The following is an 18,926-nucleotide window of genomic DNA, read 5'->3' on the forward strand; positions in this document are numbered from 1 at the left end:
AACTAGGAAAAAATGGCTCTTCTTATGTATATTGCTATAATAGCTTGTTATAAAAATTCTTTATTTTAAGAAACCTAGCAGGTAAAGTCAGAAAACATCAAAGCCCACTAATAATTTTTAACATATACTTTTGTATCTTTAATAGTGCCACTTTTAACCAATCAAGCAACTAAACACAACAATCAATGTATCTTTGCCTCACTCTGCAAATGTGAAAATTTGGTTCCTTTCATAGCCACAGAACACATTTAAGAAGTCAAGGATGATATTTTTTTCTAAATACGTTACTTCATGATTCTGAATATGTAAAACAGACAATATATGTATAAAACATGCAGCCCAGTCTTTGGCCAGCTTACTTACCTTGAACCAAGTGAAGTTCTTGCCACTGGGAAGAAAACTGTCAATGCATAAATTGAAAAAATGTTCCTGTTAGGGCTTTCAATTTCTGGATCAAAAATTACCTTTCAGTTTACTTCTCTCCTTCCTTCCTGTACATTTATAATGTAATTAAGCCTCTGTGGGCAACACTACTATAAATAAAGATGCTATGGATTCACTGTTCAGTTGTTAAAACTTATAACCCATAAAGACATTAGAAATCTATTAATTTCAAAACAAAATGTTGACTAAAGCTTTGCAGGCTGTTATTTAATGCACCAAACAGCCCACGTTTAAAATGTCAAAACATTACTTAAAAGTGACCCAAAGAATATCTGCAACGACTAAGGCAAAAAAAAAAAAAAAAAAAAGCCTTAACTTTCTATGATAAGCACCCTACTTTTTCAAATAACAAATAGTAATATTATATTGCAAAGAAACAAAAAGGAAAGAACCAAGAGTTAAATGTTAAAATCTCTGAAGCTGAATAATGGAAACTCCTTCTTTCTTTCTTATTGTTAATTTATCTTCAGTACCTGAGTTAAAGCATAAAGCAGCAAGAGTGCAAGTGATTCCAAACAACTTGGAATTTTATTGTAAACATCCCATAAAGAATGGCAACAAATTAATCCAGTTTTTGTCTTTGAAGATAATTGCTTATAATGACTGGTAACTGCCAAACAAAACATCTTTTATAAACCAAGCCAGTTAGTTTACCTTTCTTTACTGAATTTTAGTTTAATGGACATTTTGTCCATATATAATGTCACATCGACTATTCACTCAATGACTTTCCATCTTAAAATTTTATGGATACTAAGAACAAACATAAGGTACAGTTTTGTTAATACTTTTTAAGGGATTACAAAAGACAAAGATGGTAAGTTACAGGACAAAGAAATAAATTACTGATTGCCATCACCACAGTATTGTTTAAAGAATTAACATTTCTAGTACTGCCTAATGTGTATCTGGTGACATATGTAAAAACACATTTCCCAACTGGGTTTCTAAATATTTTTGTATGTTATTTTAAAAGTCAATTACCAATGGTGATTACATGTATCAATAGTTTTATTTTTTAGAAAATACTTATCATGCTTTTATATGTCAAAGTCTTATATTATAAATTTAATATAGGTATAAGAATAACAAATGGGCATACATATAAATAAACACACCTTAACTCTAAACTGCAGGGCCTTTCTACTGTACTTCTCCCATCAGTGAATCATAAATTGCCAGTCTTGTTGAAGTGTGTTAAATTAGGTGCAGTCTTTATTGCAGTAAGAGAAGTGAGGATAAAAGTAAGCAGGAATGATTGAAAAGAAAATAATCAAGGCTATATAAGAAATAAATTCTAGAAACTTGAGGGTAATTCATATTTCACAAAATATAGCACCATGAAAAAAATTAACTTTATATTAGAATTTAAACAAAACTTGGTAAACTTTGTAATTAAAACGCAGTATAGAAACTTTACTAAGAGATAAAAATTTTAAAAAAGCATGAAAATATTTTCACACTAATTTTTAAAATAAGCCTTAAAAGTTATCATACTCTATTTTCAATAAAACTTTCATAAAGCCTCATGGTACCAAAAAATATTGGGGATAGGGTTAACATTTAAAACAGTGAATTTCAAATGTCAAAAGTTCTATTCCGTCCCCCAGAACTGAACTATATTCATTTTGGAACTCAGTATGTTAGTAATTGTTTAAAAGTTTGGATATCGAAGTAAACTGAAAATTATACAGGATGTAAGTTTCCTTCTTGTGGATGTGAAAATTCCAACTTTAAAGATAAGTACCAGTTGGTAAATGTGCATAAAATAATTCCTAAGATATATAAGCAAGTAATAAAGGTGTTTATCACTACCACAAACATACAAATTTTGAAAAATGCTCAAAAAGTTTTTTCAAAAACTAAGAAGTGACATTCACATTTTTCTTTTCAATCACTCTGTTATTGTCTGATGACAACTTATAGGATTCCAACAAAACAATAAAATAGCAAATCACTCAAATTTCCTTCAAAGTATTATAAGGCCAAATTAGATATCTGAGCACATAGTTGTGCATTATGAGATTTATGAATTTTACTCAATTTCTTAGCCTCTGGGTGAAACAAAGTGCTATAAGAAGAATTCTAGCACAAGCCTGATCTCTGGGAAGGGAAACATTAAAAGAAACAAGTGTAAGAATAAAAAAAAAAGATAGAGGGACACATGTATCTAATAAAAACCTAGTTTATCTAGAAGGCATAAAGAAATGGATGATGAAGCAGTATATATTCAGGCTAAGTGCTTTAAACAGAGGCAAAGACTGGTAGACTGTGAATACAGCTGTCTTCCATATAAAATATTGTTTTTTTAATGTCCAAGACAAAGTGTGTCAAGTTGGGGAAAAGATCTACACGCACACGCACATGCACACACACACACACACATTTAGTCATTAAGCTGACAGGCTAGTGAATGTTTTGGAAAGCATCCTATTGCTGGAAGAGTTACACACAGCAATACAGAAGACACAATTCTGTTTTCATAAACAGAAACACATGCTAAGACCTTAAAGTTGGGAATTAAAAGATTATTAGCATTCATGAGAAATATTATAGTTCAGTGACTATTAGTATCCAGCATAGGATTAGGTTTATACATATGTATGTTCTCATGGACCTAAATATAAGTTAATTTCTTAGCAATTCATTTAAGATTAAGACTTTTCTTCAAAATTTTCACCTCATTTCCTACTTGCTTTGCTATGCCTGAACCTGAAATTGTTTAAAGGTACTCTAAAAAATTAAAGTGTACAATATTCAATGTGATACAAATTACAACACATTCACAGGAGGTGGCATTACAAACAAGCAAAGTATAAATTGGGGGAAGTGTTCAGATATAAAAGTAAAAATACTATCTTCCAAACTTTTATTTTCACACGTATTAAAATAATTTGCATGCAAACAGAAAATAATCTGTTTGTTTTGTAATAAATGGTAAATATGATCATCTAACATACCCTGGTGACTTTTAAATCCTAATAACTGAAATCAACATTATAGCAAAATGCTGTTCACTAGTATTTTCACAGTATTTCACTACATATAAAATGTGCTTAAAAATGTCTTCAGCCTTATTCTAATTATCTAAACCTAGAAAACCTTGACATATGGGAAATAAATGTGGCATTTTTATTTTTCAAAATAAATTATAAATAAAGCTTGAGATAGCTAAAATCACACAAACAGCGATTCTTCTACATTTGAAGGGGTCAGCTCTTCATAGAAGAATGTCAACTTAAAAATTTCACACTAAAATGATATACGTAATACACATTTGAGTATATCCATGAATTTAAGTAGCTATGTTACCTTGATTAGTGTAAGTCAAAGTGTTATTGATTCTAGGAAAACACAGGCACAAATTTAGTCCAAATGCCCATGAGACGAATAATTAAAATAGTGTATTTTAGCAAAAATCAAATGCAGAGTTTCAAATGTGAATGTTTTTGAATTTATAGTATGGTTAAAAGTGTCAGCTGAGTTTAACCAGCAGTAGTTTTGGTTTAGTGAAAAACAACAACAGTAACAACAACAACACTACAACAACAAAAAAATCAGCTTGATCTACCTTCAGTAACAGAAGTTAGTGCCATTAACAATTCACAACAATACTTTCTTAAAGCCTGAACATCATTTCTACTGCAAGTGAAAATTGCTTAAAGTTGTTAGTACAGGAACAACCCCCCACCTGACCCAAACAAAAGAGCAAAGTTATGTGTGTACTCCTTCCTTTGCACTTAAGGATTTTCAGATGCATAAAATGACTGGAAACATGAAACAAACACATTAGGTTAAGAAATATCCTGGGATTACTAGGCATACATTAAGAAGTTTCTTTTATCTCCAAAGTCTGATCTAAGTGCAACAAATCTGCTGTTATAATAACAGAGATTAATATTATCCCACTCACCAAAACAAATCAGTGAATTTGAAATTTCTCAAATTTGAGGACTAAAATTCATCTTGGAACTCAAGCTCATTTACAGAATCATGTGCACTCTACTGCTGTAAACAAGACTGTAAGGGTTTTAAAGATTTTTTTAATATATAAAATAATGACTTGAATATCAGTGTGCATTGTAATGAGGTTCTTTTCTAAAAGATTATAATAGAAGAACCCTTTGGAATGGTATGAGCAAAACTTATTAAAATTGTCTCAAAATATTTGCTAGCCAAAACATTCCAATTCAAACTAGCTGCTTTGTTACATTTTAAAATTCAAATGAAAACCAATCACTCATAGCTGTTAAGTAGCAAGTGGTAGCAGAGATATATAAGCAGTAGACCAAGTCTACTTACACAAGTATGTACTAAGAAAAGCCTAAGGTACAGCATACTACACTTATGAAAGTCTGTTAATTACAACTATTAATTTGAGAGCCAATACAATTATTAACAACCTCTCAGCTTATAACATATGAGTATTCATTCCTACCAAGATTGTTCTATTTTTTTTTAGTCGGTAATGAAAAACAGCATCTATTTTCCTTAACATTTCCAGTAGTTGTAGTTAATAGAGGTAGCTGAGCTACTATTCAAAGAAGTTATTCTTTGTGGATGAGGATTTTTTTCAAATGTTTAAGTTGTTCTTTAAACTACACAAGTTCTGTTAATGCAATAAAATATAATAGGAAAAAGAAAATGGATGCAAGTAACTTTTGCATTTGGCACCTTGTCTAGATTGATACCTCAAATACTCTTTTTTAATAAAGTTAATGCAAACATCAGGACACATCACAAAGATTTGCTACATATTTACAAGGCACCAACCCTTTCTCACCTTTAACATGAATTAAGCAAATCAATGAAAAGCATATCAAGTTCCCCCCACCCCCAAAAAACTGTAGTATAAATATATACTTCAGTTCAGTACAATTCATGAAAGTTTGGCCTGGGAAGAGTAAAATAATCCAGATCGTTCTTACAATATAGAAACTGTAAACATTTAATAGCTGCCTATAGGATTGGTGTACTGTGCAAAAGTTATTATTACTGGGTACAAGAATCAAAATGGCAAAAACAAACTATATAAAACTCTGTAAGAAGGTGCTATACTTCTGTGATACAAAAGCAAAAGAGGGATATTCAATTGAGATAAAAATGTCATGCTACTCCTAAGAAGCTGAATGCTCCTTTAATGTAGTAAATCTGTAGTGTGTTTGTGATGTGTTGTGTGTGTATGTGTGTGTGTCTATATGTGGGCAGAATTTTTTAAAATTTAAGGCCTAATGAGTAAGGCTTGTTTGAACAAATGAAGTGTGGAGATCAAAAGTCTTGAAACAAATGTATACTGGCGTAATGGAAAAGCACCAATGTGAAAGGAAGCAGAAGTCCCCACACAACTTGCTTTGTAGATTTCCTAGTAAATTCCCTGCAGTAGAAGGCCATTGAATTTTTTAAATTACTCTAAATTTATTAACTGTTAATAATTCCATCCCATGAGATGGCTAACCCTGGCTTTTTCTGTCATTTTACGCACTCTGCCTGATCTGGATGTACCAAGATTCAGAGGATCTTCAGTGGACACAAAATTGTCATTATCAGAATCATCATTATATAAAACAGTCCTCCTGCCTTGGTTTCTTGTTTTAATTCGAGGCAGTCTACTGAAACGTCCTGAAAACATTGTATCAAATTCATCATCTGCAATACGTGCCCGTTTGGCTCTGGTGGATCCTCTAGAAGCACCTCTTCCTCCTCTCCCTCTCCCTCTCCCTCTAGTGGCACCTGCACCTCTTCCTCGACCTCCTCGTCCCCTGCCTCCTCTTCCTCGGCCTCCTCTACTCCATCTACCCCATCTTCCCCATCTGCCCCTTCCTCCTGTGCCTCTTGTCTTCCAGTTTCTTTTTCCATTGGCATATTGCTTTCTTAGTTTTCTTTTAGGTCTGGTTTGTATGAATTTGCTATAGTCATGGTCTCCATCTATGTAATCTTGATCTGTTCTGGAAGTTGATTCAGAATCAGAATCAGAACCACAGGTACTTTCAGAACTTAAACTGGATCCTAACTCTCCACTCTCTGAGGAGGACAAATGTGATTTCTCCTTTGTTTCTTTTTTCTCTTTCTCTTCTCTTCCCATGTTTTCATCTTCTTCTGATGCACTAAGTAGTTTTCTTTTGATTCCTGTCCGAGGCTCTCTGCCATCACCATTTGTAAGGGGTCCATCAAGGGAGTGATCTAAATGAAGATGAATAATTTTTTGAAGTTAAGCTTTGACAATGAAGATAGTTATTTAAATTCAAAAGTAAAATAAAAATTCTATCAAATGGGGCGCCTGGGTGGCTCAGTGGGTTAAAGCCTCTGCCTTCAGCTCAGGTCATGATCCCAGGGTGCTGGGATCGAGCCCCGCATGGGGCTCTCTGCTCAGCAGGGAGCCTGCTTCCCTCTCTCTCTGCCTGCCTCTCTGCCTACTTGTGATCTCTGTCTGCCAAATAAATAAATAAAATTAAAAAAAAATACTTAGCACCTAAAGATAGATGGGGTAAAGTAATGGAGAATATTGGAATACAGATTTAAATCTGTTAAAAATGGAAGATACTAATGTTCTGAGTTTTGTCTGATTGTGTTTTGGGGGGTGCCGGAGGAGAGTATGGGGGGATAATAGGAGGAAGCTGGGCAGAAATTTCAAGGGCTTGAACTCTATATGAAGAATTATGTAAGAACATGTATCAGAATAATTTCATTTGTTCAATGAATATTTACTGTTACCTACTATATTGCCGGAAGTTTTAAATGTGGCAATAATGAGACAAAGTCCTTGCTCTTTGAATTTATATTTTAGTGGGGAAAGCATGATAGACAATGAAATAAATTAAAAAAATACGATTTCAAGTAATGACACATGATATAAAGAAAAAAGAAAAGAATATTAAAAAATCTCATGTGTATACATGGTGGATATTTTAGATAAGAAAGACTTTCATGTAGAGGTAGTATCTGAGAAAAGAACTGAATGAAATAAGATCTGGGAAAAGAACATTCCACTGGAGGAAAGAGAAACCCACTGTAACTGGAATGGAAATAAAAACAAAAAACAAAAAACAAAAAACAAAAAACAAAAAACAAAAAAACAGAGTGGAAGGAGATAACTGCCAGGGATGAAGGGTTTTAGAACAAGAAAATGACAGGATATGATTTGTATTTTTAAAAAAGCACTGGGCGCCTGGGTGGCTCAGTGGGTTAAGCCGCTGCCTTCGGCTCAGGTCATGATCTCAGGGTCCTGGGATCGAGTCCCGCATCGGGTTCTCTGCTCCGCGGGGAGCCTGCTTCCTCCTCTCTCTCTCTCTCTCTGCCTGCCTCTCTGCCTACTTGTGATCTCTCTGTGTCAAATGAATAAATAAAATCTTTAAAAAAAAAAGCACTATGGTTCTTGTACATAGAACAAATTATGGAAGGGATTAGAAGCAGAGACCAGTTTGGGAGACCATTGCCACTGTCTAGATAAGACATGATGAGGGATGTACCAAGAGAGGTGATGAGGAGTGATTATATTTGGAGTGATTCCTTCTAGAGGAGCCATCAGAACCAACCTTTTATTTTTAAAGTCTGAACTAATAGGAATTGCTGATGGATTGGATATCAAGTGGTAAGCACAGAATGAAGGTCAACCCCAGGGTTTTATGGCCTGAGAAAATGGTTGAATGGTAAAGATATTTTGCTTAGTTGGAGAATACTGAAAGAGGAATAGGTTTAAGCAGTCTGGTAGAAAAAAAAAATCAAGATTCCAGTTTTAAATACTAGAGTTCCAAGTAAAGACAATTAATAAAAAAAGAAAAGAAAAAAAAAGCAGGTATATATACCTGTCTAGTGATCAGGGCAGACTCATTTAGAGGTAGAGATATAATTTTGGAAAATTTCAGTATGAGATAACATTTAGGGTCAAGAGAACTGAGGGTACTTATTAAGAGAACAAACAAAGAAAGAGAATGTGACCCATGACAGACTTGGGATATTCCAGCATCTAAAGATGAAGAACAACTGGCAAAGATAATTGAGAAGAACACCTAGTGAGGTAGGACAAAAAAATAGGAGTGGACTGAAAAGCTTGGTAGGAGCAAAAGATTAGGATTGTATGTGAAGCAACAAGTAACAAGTAACAAGTAATAAGATTAGTTTAACAGTCTAGAGATGTTATAGACTGGATTGTGTTCTTGTCTCAAAAAAATATACATATTGGTTTTGAAGAAGATGGCAGTGGAGTAGGAGAACCCTAGGCTCATCTTGTCTCACAAACACAACAAAACCAATCAAATCATCCTAAATAAAGCAGAAATTAATATGGAGACTGACAGAACAAACTCCACAACTGAAGGGAGAGAAGAGGCCTTATTAAAGTTGGTAGGAAGTATGCAGATGTGACTTAGGAGAGAAAAGGATAATGGGCACTGCAGAGGGGAGGGAGGGAGCTGCAGTCACAGAGAAGGGTGAGAAAGAGAGCAGAACACACAGGGGAATGCACAAGGAGAATATTTACCCAAAGCCACTGGCTTGGAACATGAGAGGGGCCGATTTTCATGAGTTCTTAAAACCAGTGAGGCTTAAAGCTCACAATTTTAAAGGTTAGTAGGCTTGGCTGGGACAAAGCCCTGAGGGCACTGCTGTGCTCTTGGAGGGAGAAGGCAGGCAAACAACCTGGGAACAGAACATGGAAAAAGCGATCTGAAGGATACCTGGGACATACAGGAGGGAGATTATTCAATCTCCTTGGAGGGCTTTCCTGAGAGGCAGCTTTCATATAGAGATGCCGCTCCAGAAACAAAGGAGTGGGCCAGAGCCATTTCCCTCCAGTAACCCTCAGCATAAACACAGAGCTACCAGTGGCAAACAGTATAGCCCTGACAACAGCTAATTAACTTGCTTATACCAAGTCTCAAACCCCTGCACTGGGATTGCCCATCTTAGTCAAGTTTGTCTCAGTCCCAGCATGTGCACCCATCCCCCAGAATATCAGCACAAGCCCCTACCACACCACGTCTCTAAAGCCTGCTGCAGTTTAAAAGGTCATCAAGATTATCTGGGATAGAGCCTGGAGGACATTGTACTTCTGGAGAGAAGGTAGGCAACCCCCCCCCAAAAAAAACCTGAAGGTGTACAGTTTGAAAACAGAAAACTAGAAAATGCTTGGGGCACACAGGTGGGAGATTATTTGCTCTTCTCACAGTGCTTCCCTGAGAGGTAGCATTCATGGAGACTGCTCTCAGGGAATGAGAGCTGACTGGTACCATTTTTCTCCCCTGCTCCTCAGCATAAACAGAGCCAGCTGCAGGAAGCACCACAGCACATATACTGGCTGCCTAACATGGTTGCACTAAGTCCCACACCCCAGCTTTCTGATGAGACTGCTCTTCTCAGTCGAGCTTGCCCCAGTACCAGCATGGTGGGCTCCTCCCTCAGAAGATCAGCAGAAACCCCTGCCCAACTATGTATCCCTACAAGAGTTTTACAGGGCTTCAGTTGGAGTAGAAATAGTATCAGGTCTCATTTGATAAGCAGACCAGAGCACAGTAGTTAAAGCTCACCACATTTTGGCCAAGGAACAAATACTGTACACTGCAAGCAAGGAGAGCCTCTGCAGGCAACTTAGGAGTGATCCTGTCCTTTAGCCTGAAGGACAGAGCAATCAAAACACAACAGCAAAGCATACAAAGAACATAGCAAAGAGAAATCTCAGAAGTGACAGGTACTAGAAACTAAATGACTGTTTCTTCATAAAGCCATTAATTTCAGGAGCAGGAAACATACTGGTTTTCCTAACACACAGAAGAAGGCAGAAACCTAGACAAAATGCCAAGATGGAGGACTTCACCCCAAATGAAACAACAAGAAAAGATCACAGCCAGGGATCTAAATAAAGCAGATGTAAGTAATATGCCTGGTCCAGAATTTAAAGTAGCAATCATATGGATACTCACTGGGCTTCAGAAAAGAATGGGAGACATCAAGAAGATACTTATCTCAGAGATAAAAGAGTTAAAAAAACAGTCAGAAATGAACAATGCTATAAATGAGATTGGAACTTAATGCAATGACAACCAGGCTGGAAGAAGCTGAGGAATGATTTAGTGATATAGAAGACAAAATAATGGAAAATAATGAAGCTGAACAATATACAGAGAAAATTATGTAATATGAGAATAAACTTAGGGGACTTAGTGATTCTATCAAATGTATAATCATTCTTATTATATGAGTCTCAGAAGAAGAAGAGATAAAAGGAAGCAGAAAATTTATTTCAAGAAGTAATAGCAGAAAACTTCCCTAATCTGGGAAAGAAAACAGACATCCAGGCCAGAAGAAAAGAGAACTCCCATCAAAACAAATCAGGCCAATACCAACACATATTGTAATTAAACTGGCAAAATTTAGTGATAGAGAAAAAAATCTTAATAGCAGCAATACTAAAGAAATCCTTAACTTACAAGGGAAGACCCATAAGGCTGGATGGAGATTTCTCAATAGGCAAGCCAACAGGAAGTGACATGATATATTCAATTTGCTGAATGGGAAAAATCTGCAGCAATGAACACTATCCAGTAAGGCTGTTACTCAGAACAGAGGAGACATAGAGATTCCCAGATAACCAAAACTAAAAGAATATGTGACCATGAAACCAGCCCTGCAAGAAATATTAATGGGGAATCTTGGCATGGAAAGGACCAAAAGTGACAAGAACTAGAAAGGAACAGAGAAAATCTCCAGATACATTGACAAAACAAGTAATAAAATGGTACTAAATACATGTATATCAATGATTACTCTGAATGTAAAAGGACTAAACACTCCAATCAAAAGACACAGGCTGTCAGGAGGCAAAAAAAACAAAAAACAAAAAAACAAACAAAAAAAACCCCACAAAAACAAACAACATTAAAAAAAAAAAAACCAGAACAAAACCAAAAAACCAAACAGACAAGAGCCATCTATATGCTGTCTATAAGAGAATGATTTTAGACATAAAAACACCTGCAGATCTAAGGTGAGTGGATGGTGAAACATTAATGACACAAATGCATGTCAATAATTAGCTGGAGTAGCAATATTTATAACAGATAAACTAGATTTTAAAACAAAGACTGTAAGAAATGAAGAAGGCTATATATCATAATAAAGCAGACAATACAAGAAGATGACAATTGCAAATATTTATACACCTAATATGTGATCACCAAAGTATATATAACAATGAATAACAAACATAAGGAGATTAATAAGAACACAATAGGAGGGGGCATAAATACTCCATTTATATCGATGGACAGATAATATAAATAGAAAATCAACAAGGAAACAATGGCTTTGAGTGCCACACTGATTCAGATAGAGTTAACAAATATATTCAGAACACTCCATCCTAAAACAGCAGAATATGCAATCTTTTCAAGTGTACATGGGACATTCTCCAGAATAGATCACATCCTACATCACAAATCAGGCCTCAACAAATAACGATAATACTGAGATCACACTATGCATCTTTTCTGAATACAGTGCTATGAAACTTGTCAAGCACACAAAAAAATTGGAATAACCACAAATACATGAAGTTTAAACAACATACTACTAAACAATTAATGGTTCAACTAGGATATTAAACAAAACGTATAAAAACAAATGAACATGAAAACACAAAACTACAATACAAAACATTTGGGATATAGCAGAAGCAGTCCTAAGAGGGAAGTATATAGCAGTATATGCCTACCTCAAAGCAAGAAAAATCTCAAAGAAACAACTTAATCTTACATCTAAAGGAGTGAGAAAAACAACAAATGAAGCTTAAAGCCAGATAAAGAAAGAAAATAATAAAGTTTAGAGCAGAAATAAATCATATAGAACAAAGAAAACAGTGCAACTGATCAATGAGCCAGGAACTGGATCTCTGATAAAATCAAGAAAACTGAGAAACCTCTAGGCAGGCTTAATCAAAAAGAAAAGGAAGGACCCAAATACGTAAATTCACAAATGAGAGAGGAGAAATAATAACCAACGCCACAAAAATACAAAAATTGTTAAGAGAATATAATGAAAAACTATAATTCAAAAATTGGACAACCTGAAAGAAATGGATAAATTCCTAGAAACATATAAACTACCAAAACTGAAACAGTAAAAAATAGAAAACCTCAACAGAACAATAACCTGCAAAGAAATTGAATCAGTAATCAAAAATCTCTACAAATAAAAGCCAGGACTGGATGGTTTCATAGATGAATTCCATAACACATTTACAGAAGAGTTAATACCTATCCTTAATCTATTCCAAAAATAAGAAAGGGCAGAAAACTCAAATTCATTTGATGATACCAGCATTACCAAGATTCCATAACCAGAGGAAGACTCTACTAAAAAAGAGAACTGTAAGCCAATATTGATGAATATGGATGCAAAAATTCTCAGTAAAATAGTAGCAAACTATTTTATACAATAATACATTAAATACATACAACAATAGATTAAATACAGTAGATTAAAAGAATGATTCACCACAATAATGGGATTTATTCTTGGGTTGCAAGAGTGGTTTAATATTTGCAAAAAAATCAGCATGACACAAAACATTAATAAAGGAAAGAATAAGAACCATATGATCATCACAATATATTCAGAAATAGTATTTAACAAAGTACAATATCATGATAAAAATGCTCAATGAAATAGGTTCAGAGGGAACATACGTCAACATAATAAAGGTGATATATGAAAAACCCAGAGCTACTATCATTCTCATTGGGGGAAAAGCTGAGAGCTTTACCTCTAATCTAAGGTCAGGAACAAGACAGGGATGTCCACTCTCACTATGGTTATTTAACATAGTACTGGAAATCCTAGCCCTAGCAATCAGACAACAAAAAGTAACAAAAGGCATATGGATAAGCAAGGAAGAAGTAAAACTTTCACTATTTGCAGATGACATGGTATCATACATACTAAACCCAAAAGACTCCAGCAAAAAACTGCTAGAACTGATGAACAAATTTAGCAAAACTTCAGGACAAAAAATCAATGTACAGAAATCTGTTGCATTTCTCTAAACCAATAATGAAGCAGCAGAAAGAAAAATTAAGAAAACGATCCCTTATGTAACTGCACCAAAACAATGATACTTAGGTATAAACATAACCAAAGAGTTGAAAGACCTGTCATCTAAAAACTATACATCACTGATAAAAGAAATTAAAGATAACACAAGGAAATGGAAAGACACTCCATACTCAGGGAACAGAACAACAAATACTGTTAAAATGTCTTTATTACCCAAAGCAATCTACATATTTAATGTAATCCCTATCAAAATATCAATAGCATTTTTCACAGAGCTAGAATTAATAACACTAAAATTTCTATGGACCTCAAAAGACCCCAGATAGGCAAAGCAATCTTGAAAAACAAAAGCAAAGTTGGAGGCATCAGAGTTCTGGAATTCAAGTTACATCACAAAGCTGTAATGATGAAAACAGTATGATACTGGCACAAAAACAGACACATAGATCAATGGAACAGAATAGAGAACCAGGAAATGAACCCACAATTATATGGCCAATTAATCTTCAACAAGGGGGGGAAAGAATATACAGAAAATCTCTTCAAAAATGGTGCTGGTAAAACTGGACAGAGACATGAAAAATAATGAACCTGACTCACTTTCTTACACCAAACACAAAAGTAAATTCAAAATGGATGAAAGACCTAAATGAAAGACAGGGAACCATTAACATCCTACAGGAGAACACAGGCAGTAGCCTCTTTGACATCGGCCATAGCAATTTCTTTCTAGATATATCTCCTGAGGCAAGGGAGATAAAAGCAAAAATAAACTACTGGGACTTCATCAAAATTAAAAGCTTCTGGGGGTGCCTGCGTGGCTCAGAGACTGACTAAGTAGAAAGGCACCTATAAAGTAACTGGACGGGGATGCCTGGGTGGCTCAGTCAGTTAAACACCTGCCTTCGTCTCAGGTCATGATCCCAGGGTCATGATCCCAGGGTTCTGGGATTGAGCCCCACACTGGGCTCCCTCCTGCTTCTCCCTCTCTGTTGCTCCCCCTGCTTGTGCTCTCTCTCTCTCTCTCAAATGAATAAATAAATATCATTAACAAATAAAAATGAAAAACTTCTGCACAGCAAAGGAAACAATCAATAAAACTAAAAGGCAAACTACAGAATGGGATAATATATTTGCAAATGACATATCTGATAAAGGTTTGGTATCCAAAATACATAAAGAAGTTATAAAACTCAACACCCAAAAAACAAATAATCCAATTTAAAACTGGACAGAAAAAAACAAATAAAACTGGACAGAAGACATGAATAGATATTTTCCAAAGCAGATACACAGATGGCCAATGGACACATGAAAAGATGTTCAACATCACTCATTATCAGGGAAATACAAATCAAAACTATAATAAGATATCACCGCACATCTGTCAGAATGGCTTAAAGCCAACCAGAGAGGAAAACAACACATGTTTGTGAGGATGTGAAGAAAGGGGAATCTTCTTACACCACTGGGTGGGAATGATAACTCAGGCACCCACTATGGGAGACAGTATGGAAGTTCCTCAAAAAGTTAAAAAACACAACTACCCTATGATCCAGCAATTGCACTACTAGGTATTTACTCAGAGAATACCAAAATACGAATTTAAATACATGCCCTCCCATGTTTATACCAATATTATCTACAGTAGCCAAATTATGGAAAGAGCCCAGATGTCCATTGACAAATGAATGAATAAAGATGTGGTATACACCAACAATAGAATATTACTCATGCGATGGCATAAATGGAGCTAAAGAGTATTATGCTAAGTGAAATAAGTCAAAGAAAGATAAATACCATATAATTTCACTCATATGTGGACTCGAAGAAAGCAAACAAATGAGCACAGGGAAAAATAAAAAAAGAGCAAGAGAAGCAACCTAAGAAAAATAAATTTTTTTAAAGATTTTATTTATTTATTTGACAGACAGAGATCACAAGTAGGCAGAAGCAGGCAGAGAGAGAGAGGGGAGGAAGCAGGCTCCCTGTGGAGCAGAGAGCCCAATGCGGGGCTCAATCCCACGACCCTGGGATCATGACCTGAGCCGAAGGCAGAGGCTTTAACCCACTAAGCCACCCAGGTGCCCCAAGAAAAAGAATTTTAACTGTTCAGAACAAACTAATGGTTATCAGAGGAGAGGTTGGTGGGTGGTAGGTTAAATAGGTCATGGGGATTAAGGAGGGCACTTGTGTTGAGAACCAACTATTGTATGGAAGCATTGAACTGCTGTATTGTATACTTGAAACTAATATAAAACATTGTATGTTAACTAACTAGACTTTAAATAAAAACTTTGAAGAGTTATATATGCTAAAGTCCTATGCCCCAATGTGTCTGTATTTGGATTATATTCTATAAGGAAGTCATTAAAATTAAATGAAGTCTTAAGTGTAGTTGTTAAAGTACTAGAATTGTTGTCCTTAAAAGAAAAGGGAGAGAGCAGAGCTCACTCTCTCTTCCTGTCTGTGGATATACAATGAAAAAGTCATGTGATGACACATCAAGAAGGCAGCCATCAGCAAGCTAGGAACAGAGTCCTGACCAGATACTCAGCTGGCACCTTGATCTTAGACTTTGAGCCTCCAAAACTGTGAGGAAATAAATGTTTGTTGTACGTATATGAAAAAGTGCAAATCAAAACTTCAATGAGGTATCACCTCTCACCTAACAGAACTGTTAAATTCAGTAACACAAGAAACAACAGGTGTTGGCAAGGATATAGAGTAAGAGGAACACTCTTGCACTGTTTTTAGGAATGCAAACTGGTGCAGCCACTCTGAAAAATAGCATGGAAGTTCCTCAAAAAGTTAAAAATAGAACTACCCCATGATCCAGCCATTGCACTACCAGGTATTTATCCAAAGAATACCAAAATATTAATTCAAAGGGATATATGCACTCTTACATTTATTGCAGAACTATTTACAACAGCCAAATTATGAAAAGAGCCCATTGTCCATTGATACATGAATGGATAAAGAAGGTGCTGTGTGTGTGTCTGTGTGTGTGTGTGTGTGCGCACGTGCGTGTAATGGAATATTCATCAGCCATAAAAAGTGAAATCTTGCATCTGCCATGACATGGATAGAGCTAGAGGGTATAATGATATACAAAACAAGTCAGTCAAACATAAAGACCATATAATTTCACTCACATGTGGGATGTAAGAAACAAAATAAATGAGCAAAGGAAAAAAGAGATTAAAAAAAAACAGGGGACATTTTTAACTATGGAGAACAAACTGATGGTTACCAGAGGGTGAAGGATGGGTGAGATAGGTGAAGGGGATTAAAGAGTACACTTATCACGATGAGCACTGAGTAATGTATAGAATTCTTGAATCACTATATTATATACCAAAAACTAATATAACATTGTATGTTAACTATACTGGAATTAAAACAGAAAACTTCATATAAAAGAGAGAAAAAAAAGACAAAAGAAGAGATGAGTTTGGGAAGATGATGGAGTAGGAGGACCCTGAGCTCACCCTGTCCCATGTTTTCAGTAGATTATCATCCATGTCCAAGTCAATAAATGGGAGAGTGATCCAAAGATGGGAAGAACAAACTCCACAACTATATACAGAGAAGAAGCTGCATCCGAAAGGTTAGGAATATCATAAATGTGGGGGAAGCTGCTAGAGGAGAGAGCTATGTGAGTAGAGATGGCAGAGAAATGGGCCCTCACACCAAGGAGCTCACATAGGGAAGACTGCTCCCCCTAATGTTTGGCTTTGAAAACCACAGGGGCTGAATTCTTGTGTTTGTTTAACCACTGGGGCTTGGGAGCCTGGAGCTTTAACACTGGACAACTTTGGAGGGTGAGTGATACCTGGCTAGCTGCCCTTAAAGAGATAGCAGCCTGCGCCAGAAGGCAACATAAAAATGGCAGTTTACATAACCGTGGGGTCAAAAAGGAGACCTGTTCATACCGATTTTGGAGCATGTTGGGGGACTTCTCCAAAGACAAAAGAGCTGGCAGGTGCTGTTTTCCTCCCCTGCTCTCTAGCATAAACAATGGGCCATGTGCATGAGGTGGAGCTGCAGAGATACTTGCTACCTAACCCACTAGCAGTGCACCAAGCTCACAAGTTCTCCTGATGATTTGCCCACTCCAAGGCTGCTGGCCTGGACCCTTGACTAAGGGTAAATTTTGTTAATGTTGTGGGGACCTACACAGCCACCAGGTGCACAGCTGCCAAAGCACACCATGTCCAGCTGCCAAGCTCTGCCCTGTTGCCTGGCCATCCTGAGACACAGACATTGTGACACACCTAGCCACCCTGATGCATGGACCCAGCTGCTGTAGCACCTCAGGATTTTGACTTAAAACTAAAAATTAGTAGCCCAGCATAAATTCTGCTAACAATCCTGCCATGCCCCTACTTCCCTGGTGGGCATATCCCCCAGAGCTGGCCTGCCTGGTCCCACTAATACCACAGAGAGCAGGCACAGTCCAGAAAAAAGCAGAGAGTCAGTTCAGATGACTGCATTGAAAGGGAAAGTGACTCGGACACAACAGCAAGGCATAAACAACACACAAAGGATACTCTCATGAAGGGACAGGTTCTGGTGAACAGGAGACTCGGCACTGAAGGTGCCCTTCTTCATAAAGTCACTACTTTTAAGAGCAAAAGACACAGATGACTTTCCTAATTCCTAGACACAAAGAGAGGCACACAAAATGAAGATAAAGAGAAATTTATCCCAAATGAAAGAAGAGGACTAGGCCATGGCCAGAGACTGAAGTGAACTCTAAGTAACATGCCTGATAGAGAATTTAAAGAAACCATCATAAGGATCCTCACAGGACTTGAGAAAAAAGTGAAAGACAGAATTGAGAACCTTAACACAGAGATAAGGAAGAACATAGCAGAGATAAAGGGTACGATAAACAAAATGAGAAACACTCTTGATGGAATGAAGAGAACAACAGAAGAAGCAGAGGAACAAATGAGTAACCTAGAAGACACAATGACGTAAAGTATTAAAGCCGAACCAAAGACAGAGAAAAGAATACGCAAAATGAGAATAGATATAAGGAACTCACTGACTCATCCCCAACAAGCCCAACAAAAGCAGATCTATACTAAGACATATTGTAATTAAATTGGCAAAATACAGTGATAAAGAGAAATTTTTTAAGTCATCAAGACAAGATAGTAACATAGAAGGGAAAACCCCTAAGACTAGCAGGAGATTTTTCAACAGAAGGGAGTGGAATGACTATTCAAAGTGTAGAACGGAAAAAATCTACAGCCAAGAGTACTCTATCTAGCAAGGGTATCATTCAGAAAAGAAGAAGAGGTAGAGTCTCCCTTTCAAGAACTAAAGGAGTTTATAACCATTAAACCAGCCCTACAAGAAATATTTAAGGGGACCCTGAGTCCCCTTAATAAGGGAGAGACCAAAAGTTACAATATAAAGGTAGG

General features: G+C 36.2%; 1 protein-coding gene across 7 annotated transcripts in view; it reads right to left on the reverse strand.

Moving 5' to 3' along the window:
* Positions 1-944: 944 nt before the first annotated feature.
* BRWD3 (bromodomain and WD repeat domain containing 3) overlaps positions 945-18,926 on the reverse strand; it is a 214,615-nt gene continuing 196,633 nt past the window's right edge. For all 7 annotated transcript variants that reach the window (XM_032329766.1, XM_032329764.1, XM_032329765.1 and 4 more), the window contains one exon: positions 945-6,624. In XM_032329766.1, the coding sequence (XP_032185657.1) occupies positions 5,870-6,624 (755 nt within the window). In that variant the 3' untranslated portion in view covers positions 945-5,869. The remainder of the gene's footprint in view (positions 6,625-18,926) is intronic.

This window comes from Mustela erminea, chromosome X (genome assembly GCF_009829155.1).
Source record: "Mustela erminea isolate mMusErm1 chromosome X, mMusErm1.Pri, whole genome shotgun sequence".
Classification (NCBI taxonomy): Eukaryota; Metazoa; Chordata; class Mammalia; order Carnivora; family Mustelidae; genus Mustela; species Mustela erminea.